General features: G+C 50.6%; 1 protein-coding gene across 1 annotated transcript in view; it reads left to right on the top strand.

Moving 5' to 3' along the window:
• Window positions 1-9,190, top strand: part of MOGAT2 (monoacylglycerol O-acyltransferase 2) — a 15,276-nt gene extending 6,086 nt beyond the window's left edge. Inside the window, exons 3-6 of the mRNA XM_012002021.1 lie at window positions 5,271-5,475; window positions 5,795-5,969; window positions 6,615-6,814; window positions 8,986-9,190. Of these exons, the coding sequence (XP_011857411.1) occupies window positions 5,271-5,475; window positions 5,795-5,969; window positions 6,615-6,814; window positions 8,986-9,140 (735 nt within the window). The 3' untranslated portion in view covers window positions 9,141-9,190. The remainder of the gene's footprint in view (window positions 1-5,270; window positions 5,476-5,794; window positions 5,970-6,614; window positions 6,815-8,985) is intronic.
• Window positions 9,191-11,089: the final 1,899 nt, after the last annotated feature.

Here is an 11,089-nt window from a genome sequence, read left to right as displayed (position 1 = left end):
CCACCTGATACTGAAGACCCACCCAGGCTCTGGGTTTCCCTGGCACTGAAGATTTTGTCATCTGGAGCAAACACGGTCTCCGTGGGCCAAGGCCTTAGGCACCGAGGGCTATGACCAGGGCTGTGACCAGCTGTCAGGAAATGCTGCCTGCACCGTGCCTGTCCCTGTCAGAGCCAGGCTTGGGGCAGCCTGCAGGCCACCTCCTTGACCCCACACACACACACCTGTGACAAACCCTCAGGCCTTCTGCAGCCTGCCAGGCATCTCTAGGGCCTTAGTGCCTGACCTCCTAGCCACCACCTCTCAGCACTGGGTCTCTTAACCCGTGTCACTGGGACTCAGGTGCCCAGCTTTCACCCAGGACAGAAATCCCAGCTTACACAATCTAGGATACGTGCTTCCCCCTGAGATTGCCCCCTTGGTTATAGGAAGGCTCTGCCTGAGAGGTCTTCTCACATGGAGCTGGGGCGCATCTCCAGGGCCCTCCCAGGAGTCCTACCTCTGCCATGGGCAGGGAGAGCTGGCACAGAGCACAGCGGTTCCCTTAGCCCCAGGGCTGCCTTGCAGGGACTGGGGGCCTCCCACCCTATTCTGGTCCACTGCACCCCACAGCCAGGTAACCCTCCAGGTAGCTTTGTCCACCTGGGCACCATTGAAATTTGGGGCTGTATTATTCTATGTTGTGGTGACTGTCTGCACCCCTGGCATCTACTCACTCAATGCCAGTAGCACTATCCCTCCCTGTTGTGACAGCCAAAAACATTTATAGACATTACCAAATGACTTCTGTTAGGGGAGGGGGAGGAGCTGGGGGCATACACTTGCCCCAGTGAAGAACCACTGCTCTAAGCCCTGGGCTCTGCCTCCTAAACTCCTCCAGCCTGATTTCTTCTCACCTGGCCCTAAGCCCTGACCATATATATCTCTTTATCTTGGCTCTACTTCTGCCAATGCCCCCAGCAGTCCATCCACCACACTGCGGCTGGAATAATCCTCATAAAATGAGTGAAATACTGCAGTGACAGTGACTCCCCTGGCTCATAAAGTCTATTTTGCTGCAGCTTTCCAGTCCCTGCACCCCACCCACCTCTCACCTGCTTGTCCTCCCTTTGCCATCCGAGCTGTCTAGGCATGAGCTACATCACTTGTGCTGGCGCTTTTACTTGGAGTGCACCCTCTTACCCCATGAATCCCCTTTTACTTAGGACTCCTACAGGGTGGCAGAGCCTCCTGGTTACACACACAGAACCAGGCTTCTGGGTTCAAACCCTGGCTCTAAGTCTATACTAGCTATATGACCCACAACTAGTTAATGAACCTTGTGTCTCCATCTCCTCATCTGCTAAGTGCGGGGGGCAATGATACAATACTTCCCTCATACGGTTGACGGAGGGTGAGGCAAGTTGGTGTACGCAAGGTGCCTGGGGCCTGGTAGATACTGGGAGTGTTTACCAACTCTGGCACTCTTTCCAGCTCTCAGGGCCTGGCACTTACTGTATTTCTTCAACAAGTGGGCAGGGAGAGTGCGCATGTTAGAATTGAGGGGATGTGTCCATGGGTATCAATGCGTGTCTGTGAAGTGAATGTGTGACTATGGTGGGGTGAGAACCAGCTAATAACTTATCAACAGAGTGGACTGGGGAGGCCAAAGCCCTACCCAGGGCCACAGGGAGTTACAGCCAGGGCCAAGGAGAATATCCAAGCCTTTCCATCCATCTGAGCTGGATGGGGGGAGACAGGGAAGTACCCTAGTCCCTAAACACACACACACACACAGCGCTAACCGCCTGAACCTGAAAGGGGATTTTTGAATTTTGATGTGTAACCAAATCCTCTAGGAAATCTGTCACAAATCAGATGCCCAAGGCCAGATCAGACCTACTGAATCAGACCCTGCATGCCCAGCATTTTTAACCTGCCAATTAATCTAAGCACATAAATAGGCCATGAACAAGCTCTCCCACGCCAGGCCCTGGAGCAGTGCGAGGCAGGTTGTTGATGCAGGAGCCACTTTCTCCTGGGAGAAGGGAATCGAGAGAACCCTGGACCTTCCAAGTCTGACTAGTGAGTGAAAGCTCCCATAGACAGTCCTGAGTGCCAGGATATTTCCCTGGGTCTGGAACAAAGGCTTCCTGGCTCACTTTGCGCTCTCTCTCTCTGTCTCTGTCTCTCTCTCTCTCTCTCTCTGATGCTTTCTGCAGGAGGTGGCAGAACTCAGAGCCATCTGTGTGGCTCAGGGCAGGTCTCCACAGCTCAGTTTGCTGGACTGTCACACTGGGCCTATCATACTCCAGCCAGCCTCCCTAGGGCCAGATTGAACATTAAACAAGCTAACAGCATGACTGCTTTGTGAACCATAAAGAATCTGTTAGGACAGTGGGCTCTTGAGGCTCTTCAGTTGACCCACGGCTGTGAGGGGGCACAAGTTCGTTTGTGGAGAAATGGGAATGGACAGACACAGTAGAGACATAGCAGTCCCCCGCTGTCCTCCCTCCCACTCAATGTCCAGATGTCCACTCCTGGAGAGCCCTATGTGGTGCTGTGATCGTTTAGGCAGGGACTGAAGAGCGTCTTGGGGTTAAAAAAGCGCCCCTGTAGCCCCTGCCAAAGAACTGAAAACATTTTCACACCAAGACTTGTACACAAGTGCTCGTGGCCACATTATTTGTAATGGCCCAAGGGTGAAACCACTCAAATGTCCTTGACTAATGAATGGACATCCAAGATGTAGAATGTCCATAAAATGGAATAGTATACAGTCACAGCAAGGAATGAAGTACAGATACATACTATAGCATAGATAAACCTCCAATCATGCTAAATGAAGGAAACCAGACACAAATGCCACATATTATATGATTCCATTTATGTGAAATGTCTGGAACAGGCAAATCCATAGAGACAAAAAGTGAATTCGTGGTTCCAGGGGCTGGGGAGAGGGGGAGTGACTTCTAATAGGTATGAGTTTATTCTGGAGTGTTGAAAATGCTCTGGAATTAGATATTGATTGGTAACACACTTTTTTTTTTTTTTAAAGACGGGATCTTGGCCAGGTGTGGTGGCTCACACATGTGATCCCAGCACTTTGGGAGGCTGAGGGGGATGGATCATTTGAGGTCAAGAGCTCAAGACCAGCCTGGCCAACATGGTGAAACCCCATCTCCACTAAAAATACAAAAATGAGTCTGGTGGTAGTGGTGCACACCTGTAATCCCAGGTGCTCAGGAGGCTGAGGCAGGAGGATCGCTTGAGCCTGGGAGGCAGAAGTTGCAGTGAGCCGAGATTGTGCCACTGCACTCGCGTCTGGGCGACAGAGTAAGACCCTGTCTCAAAAAAAAAGAAAGACAGACAGGATCTCTTTCTGTAATCCAGGCTGGAGTGCAGTGGTGCAATCATAACTCACTGCAGCCTCATTCCTGAGCTCAAGCAATCCTCCCGCCTCAGCCTCCCAAGTAGCTTGGACTACAGGCACGCACCACCACAACTTTAAAAAAAATATTTGTAGAGATGGAGTCTCACTGTGTTGCCAGGCTGCTAAGATTAGAGGTGTGAGCCACCACACCTATCCCATACCTTTTAAATGTACTGAAACCCTGAATTTCATACTTAAAATGGATACATTTTATGGTATATAAATCATATCAACTAAAAGCGATAACAACCCCCAGAGCCTAGTAATCTGGCTATGCCCTTCTCCAGGCCCCACTGCCTGCTGCACACCCAGCCTGCCAGGGCATGCACCCAGGCAGGATTTTCCCCAGACAGCCATCCATCTTCGCTTAGTCACACTCCCTTCACCTAACAGAACTGAGGGAGGGAGACAGACCACAGCACTTCACAAGTCTCCTCTCTTCTTTGTTTACCCCCTTAAACCCAGTAGCAACCCTGCCAGGGAGGCGTTACCAGTGTCCTGTGGGACAGAAATAATTGAGCCACAGAGGGGACAGGGGCCTGACAACGGTCATGTGATGAGCCAGCGGCAGAACCTGGGTCTCCCGACTCAAGGTTCTTTTTCTCACTAGTGGAACCCTGGTAACATGCCAGGATAGGATTGGGGTCAGGGAGCCTTCCTTCTGAGGCTGCACCATCCTCATCCATTGGGCTTATTCCTTCCTTCCTTCATGCCATACCCTTTCCAGAGCATCTCCTCTGTTCCAGGCCTGCACTGGGGACACAGATGCATCAGACACATGGTCTGTAATCTTCACAGGGATGTTGTGATAGATTTGGGTCCAGGGGACAGATGAAAGAGGTTAGCATAGAAAGATACCAATAGAGACCACATCTAGGGAGGTGCAGACCACACCTTAGTATCCAAGTGCCTGCGCTGTGGGAGGGCCTGTGTCTAGGTCACTGAGCCAGTATTATTACATGTATCTATGTGCATGTATCCAACTGCATGCTCTGTGGGACCACAATAGATAATGTGCGCGTAGATGCCCATTCTAATATTGGCTCAGTGACCTAGACACAGGCCCTTCCACTCACCAGGGTGTTTCTCTATGCACAAATGCTTTTCTTTTTCTTTTTTTTTTTTTTTTTGAGATGCAGTTTTTTGCTCTTGTTGCCCAGGCTGGAGTGCAGTGGCGCGATCTCGGTTCACTGCAACCTCCGCCTCCCAGGTTCAAGTGATTCTCCTGTCTCAGCCTCCTGAGTAGCTGTGATTACAGGCGCCTGCCACTACACCTAGCTAATTTTTGGTATTTTTATTAGAGATGGGGTTTCACCATGTTGGCCAGGCTGGTCTCAAACTCCTGACCTCAGGTGATCCACCCGCCTTGGCCTCCCAAAGTGCTGGGATTACAGGCATGAGCCACCATGCCTGGCCGGAACATTGTTTTTCTTAAAATGGGGCTATTTCAGCATGTTGATACCCCTGTGTAGCCTCTTGATGCCTTCATGTTATATCCTGTACAGGTGGTGTTGGTATAAATAATTCCAGGCACCATCATGCTTGAGTTTCTCAGTAGCCCTAGGAGGTAGTAGGGACAGGGCCAAATACTGTATTGCCACTTTATAAATGAGGAGTCTGTAGGAGAGGGAAGCAATTTGTCCCAAGCCAGCATCAACTCTGTGGCACAGCCAGCACCATGGTATCTCCAGGTGCTGTCACACACCATATCTGAATCTTCGTAAGAACCCAGGGTGGTCAGACATATGGATGAAGACCTGGAGGCTCAGGGGGGTTTCCCAAGGTCACACCAGTGAGGAGAAGAGTCAGGGTTGGAACACAGGCCCCACCCTGGCTCAGTAGGTTGCTGTCCCTGCAGCTGGTCAAGACTGCTGAGCTGGACCCCTCTCGGAACTACATTGCGGGCTTCCACCCCCATGGAGTCCTGGCAGCCGGAGCCTTTGCCAACCTGTGCACTGAGAGCACAGGCTTCTCTTCGATCTTCCCCGGTATCCGCCCCCATCTGATGATGCTGACCTTGTGGTTCCGGGCCCCCTTCTTCAGAGATTACATCATGTCCGCAGGTGAGTGTTTCTACCCCTGGGCAGCTCAGGAAGGTAACACATTTTCAGGAGGGTTGCCAACAGTTCTGTACTTCTTCCAAGAGCGTGTGCAGTAGGAGAAGGAGGCTGGGCTCAAAGAAGCACTTCCTACAGCACCATGCTGGGTGCTAAGTCCATCAGTGGGTTGGGAAGAGGGAGAGGACTCAGGGAGCTCCTAGCTGGAATGGGGTGCAGTGGGGGCAACCCCAGGCCTTGCTGGTGATCTCTTTCATGGGCTCTATGTGCTTTCATAGCCCTTGCTCCCTCACCCCATACCTGACCCACCTTTCTCTTTCCGCAGGGTTGGTCACATCAGAAAAGGAGAGCGCTGCTCACATTCTGAACAGGAAGGGTGGCGGAAACTTGCTGGGCATCATTGTAGGGGGTGCCCAGGAGGCCCTGGATGCCAGGCCTGGATCCTTCAGGCTGTTACTGCGGAACCGAAAGGGCTTCATCAGGCTCGCCCTGACACACGGGTATCAAGCCTCTGGGAAGAGCACTCTGGTTTCAGTTGGCGATTGGCAAGGATTTTATTTTGGTGGGAAGAGGGCAGAGACGAATGCAGATTCTATTTTGGTAGAGATTTTCAGTCCATTCACAATGAAGATTATATTTTGGTGTCTCATGCCCAAATACCTAGAAAAGTTTCCACAAGGGAGACTCAGTAATCTAAGAAACTAGGTGGCAATGAACATATTCCACAAAACTGGCACTTGACCTGAGACCTGTGATATCTAGAAGAGTGATATTTGGGGTACATTTCAGAGCTCTTCTCCCTACTTGGGGTGAAGCATCCTTGAGAAACATGAGCCAGCTGAGGTGGGAGAGATTTTTCTGGGAAAAACAATGCAGATTTTTATATCTGGGAGGACTGTCTGAAGCATGCTGGTCTACCTCTCATGGTGCAACTGGGAAGTTGTGGCCCTGCAAGGGACCTGCCCAAGGTCAGAGAATGGGGCTGTGAAGGTCTGGGAGATAACCCAGGCCTCCACTTCCAGCCCAGGTGGCTGACCTCTGCTCCATTTCTTGGTCACAGAGTCCCTGCAGGAAGCTAAAGGGCCTTTCAGCTTGTGCCTTCTCTGGGGCCTCCCACATGCGCTCTTTCCTCTATTTGTCTCCAGGGCACCCCTGGTGCCGATCTTCTCCTTCGGGGAGAATGACCTATTTGACCAGATTCCCAACTCTTCTGGCTCCTGGTTGCGCTGTATCCAGAATCGGTTGCAGAAGATCATGGGCATCTCCCTCCCACTCTTTCATGGCCGTGGTGTCTTCCAGTACAGCTTTGGTTTAATACCCTACCGCCGGCCTATCACCACTGTGGGTAAGTCCAGGACCAGGCTGGGAGGGAGGAGGCTATGTTGTGTGCTGCAAGGGGACGTGGAGATGGGCCAGATTTATTCCTGCCCTAATGGGGCTCACATTCTAGATTGGGAAACATACACACACAAGCAGATAGAATAGAAGACAGTCTGGGATAGGAACTATAGCAGAGGTGCCAAGAGCAATAGTTGCGACCAGTTGCTGAGCATCTACTGTGTGCCAGGCACTACACTAGCTGCCCTACATGAAGCAACTCAGCTTATTCTAACAACCTTCAAGGCAGGAAGCCTGTATGCAATGGCACAATCTTGGCTCACTGCAACCTCTGCCTCCCGGGTTCAAGAAATTCTCATGCCTCAACCTCCCGAGTAGCTGGGACTACAGTTGCTCACCACAAAACTCAGCTAATTTTTGTATTTTTAGTAGAGATGGTGTTTCACCATGTTGACCAGGCTGGTCTCAAACTCCTGACCTCAAGTGATCCGCCTGCCTCGGCCTCCCAAAGTGCTGGAATTAAAGGCATGAGCCATTGCGCCTGGCCATACCTTCAAGGCAGGAGTTACTATACCCATTTCATTGATGTAAACTGGGGCTCAGAGAAGTTAAGTATCTTCCAAAATATCACACTGTTTTTGTATAACAAAGTTGAGGTTTTTATTAGGATCATTCTGACTTTTTACAATGCTGGAAAAGGTGGGTTTAATTCTTTTTTTTTTTTTTTTGAGACAGAGTCCTGCTCTGTTGCCCAGGCTAGAGTGCAGTGGCATGAGCTCAGCTCACTGCAACCTCCACCTCCCAAGTTCAAGCGATTCTCCTGCCTCAACCTCCAGAGTAGCTGGGATTACAGGTGCATGCCACCACGCCTGGGTAATTTTTGTATTTTTAGTAGAGACAGGGTTTCACCATGTTGGCCAGGCTCATCTCGAAATCCTGACCTAAACTGATCCCCCAGGCTCAGCCTCCCAAAGTACTGGGATTACAGGCATGAGGCACCATGCCTGGCCTCCGAAAGACTTTATAGGGAGAAGTCCATTTATCTCATCTCCATCCATCCACTTGCTAATTGAGCAGACTTGGTAAACCCCTACATCATGACCCCCCACCCGTGTTGTGTGGCAATATTTTCACGAATTTTAATACTTCTGCTGCCTCCAGAACTATCGCCAGAAGAGAGGACAGAGGAGCTGCCTTCCCAGCCAGGCAGAACCAGAGAAAGAGATAAGTTAGGTCCATCCTGATTCCTCCCTGGGATAAGAGATCCACTGCAGGTCAGCGTGGAGGGGTAGAGGGGAAAGAAGAGCTGCCTGGGCTATGAACTCACCCCATCTTAGAAATATAGCCGCTTCCAATCATGGCATCTTGGACTCCCCAGATCATATAGCCTGAAGGTGAAGAGCACACCCCCGGGGTCTAAAACCTGGCAGTGGTTCTTCCTGGCTATGTGACCTTGAACAAGTCAGGTAACCTCTCTGAGCCTCATTGACTCATCTGTTAAATAGGAATAATGACAGTTTTTTATACCCATAGGATAATAGGGAGTATTTCATGTAAAGCACCTAATACATTGCCTGACACATTGAAATCCAGCCATTGGCCGGTTACGGTGGCTCACACTTGTAATCCCTGCACTTTAGGAGACCGAGGAGGGCAGATCACGGGGTCAGGAATTCAAGACCAGCCTGGCCAACATGACGAAACCCTGTCTCTACTAAAAATACAAAAATTAGCTGGGCATGGTGGTGCATGCCTGTAATCCCAGCTACTCAGAAGGCTGAGGCAGGAGAATTGCTTGAACCGGGATGCGGGAGGTGGAGGTTGCAGTGAGCTGAGATTGTGCCACTGCACTCCAGCCTGGGCTACAGAGCGAGACTCTGCAGGAAAGAAAGAAAGAGAGAGAGAGAGAGAGAGAGAGAGAGAGAGAGAGAGAAAGGAAGGGAGAAAGAGACAGAGAGAGAAAGAGAGAAACGGAGAAAGAAAGAAAAGAAATCCAGCCATTGTTATTATATCAGAATCTTGGAGTTGCACTAATGTCTTAAAATTCATTACCTGAGATTAGGGTTGGAAGGAATGGCAGTAAGAGCACTTTCCTGCAGGGATGAACCATAGGGATGGGCACCTGCCCCAATGTCCCCTTCCCTACCCTAAGCCACTGCACGCCTCTATGCCTTGCAGTGGGGAAGCCCATCGAGGTACAGAAGACGCTGCATCCCTCGGAGGAGGAGGTGAACCAGCTGCACCAGCGCTATATCAAAGAGCTGTGCAACCTCTTCGAGGCCCACAAACTTAAGTTCAACATTCCTGCTGACCAACACTTGGAGTTCTGCTGAGCCCAAAGGGCAGGGCCAACATTAGGGAGCCCAGCAGGAGGTGCTGTGCTCTGAGAAGACTTCCTGGAGGTGTTTGTTGAACATATCTGCAGAGCCTTCCCAGACTCCTGCAAATCTAACCCATGTCAGGCTGTAAGTCAGGGCGGGCAACGCAGAAGAGGAGACCAGATTCTGGCACTGCAATCTACACTTCTGCTACAAGACCTCTGCAAGCCTCCTGCTCCTTGGCTTCTGTCTGCTCAGTGAAATGGGAGAAAGGGCTGGAGGAGAATGTTTTCTGAGGTCTCTGATCTCTGTTGTAATGTCACTCAAACATTATAAAAGGAAATGCAGGGGAACAAAGAGAACAGCAAGGTTTTTATTCCTCTGACCTTGAGTGACAGCACAAAAGAGGCCACCAGCTCCAGTCCCTTCTCCTACAAGACCTGTCATCTTGCACCCTGGATGTCCCAGGTCCTCCCTCTCCATGCTGGAGAGGAGGGGTGGCCAGCAAACCCCTGCCCTCACCCTAGGTAGCTTCAAGCTTCTGGGTTCTCTGGGTGATGGAGTGGCCGCCAGAGGCACACGGAAGGTGGGTAGGGAGGACTGTGCTCTGTTACCAACTGGCTGTATGACTGTGGGCAGGCCTCTTTTCTCTCCTTCTGAGCCTCAGTTTTCCCACTGACTCTGAGTCTCAGCTCTGACATTACATAGGCTGAGAGCTCCATAAGGCGCCTCTTATTCGCCCTTTGTAACTTAAGCCCCTGACCTTGGCATAAAAAAGGGGGCTCCATAAATGTCAGTTCAATAAATGAGAGAATTATATTTTAGCATGCTTCTCTTTCTTTCTACCCCCAACCAAGAGGGCTGGTCGAAGCCTTACCCTTGATCCCCCAGCCTGGCCCTGGGGCCCTGTCTCACCTTCCCAGAAGCTGGATGAGACTGAGTCAGAGAAGACCATGCTGATCGCTTCTTCCTGATGCATCAACCCTAAGCCTACCACCTCTGGCCCCATTCTGTTGGGAAAGAAGCGGGGGTCAATTTGTTAAGACACAGGGCAGGCCAGCACAGAGAATGGAAACCAGATGTGAGATGTGTGCATGTGTCTGCAGGGGTGTGGGGGGTGTGGAGGGGTAAGATGGGGACAGACACCCTGACCAGAGTTCTAGATTCCTGGGTTAGGGCCATGCATCAGTAGGGAGGGAACAGAGGGTTGGACCAGGGTTTGTGACTCTCCCTCACCCTCTAGTGGGGAAACAGACCCTTCCCTGCCTGGAGCAGATCACACCCATAACCACAACACAGGCACTGAGAGAAGTGTACATTTGGGTTTCAATCCTGGCTCTGGCTCTGCCTCTTTTCAGTGATCCTGGGCAAGCCACATCTCCAAACCTCGATTTTGTCATTTGAGAAATAAATACTATAGTATCCACCTTCAGTGTTGTGAACAGTTCATGAGATAACAAGCTATTCCATGTCCTTTGTGGAATGATGTGCAGTATGTATGAATTAGAAGCCAGGTGACAAAGGTGCCCAATGTCTCATGAAAGTGCCTCTTATTATCCTATTAGGCAGCATGGTATAAGGGTCACAAGAGGAGCAGGAAGAAGAAGCAGTGGAGTTTAGAGAAGGGAGGGATGATTTACAGACGAGGGGAGGACTTGGAGGAGGTGACACGTGGGCAGGACCTTGAAGGAAGTGGGAGATTTGCAAAGGAGATAAATAACAGCCCATAGTAATTACCTACTGCTGTATAACGAACCACTTCAAAACTTAATGGCTGGCTGGGCATGGTGGCTCACATCTGTAATCCCAGCACTTTGTGGGGCCAAGGTGGGTGGATCACTTGAGCTCAAGAGTTTGAGACTAGCCTGGGAAACACCGTGAAACTCCCTTTGTACAAAAAGAGAAATACATACAAAAATTGGCCGGGCATGGTGGCTTGTGCCTGTAGTCTCAGATACTTAGAG

The sequence above is a fragment of the Mandrillus leucophaeus genome, unplaced genomic scaffold (assembly GCF_000951045.1).
Source record: "Mandrillus leucophaeus isolate KB7577 unplaced genomic scaffold, Mleu.le_1.0 Scaffold674, whole genome shotgun sequence".
Lineage (NCBI taxonomy): Eukaryota > Metazoa > Chordata > Mammalia > Primates > Cercopithecidae > Mandrillus > Mandrillus leucophaeus.
Note: the sequence above shows the minus strand (reverse complement) of the source record. Positions and strands in the feature narration are given on the sequence as shown.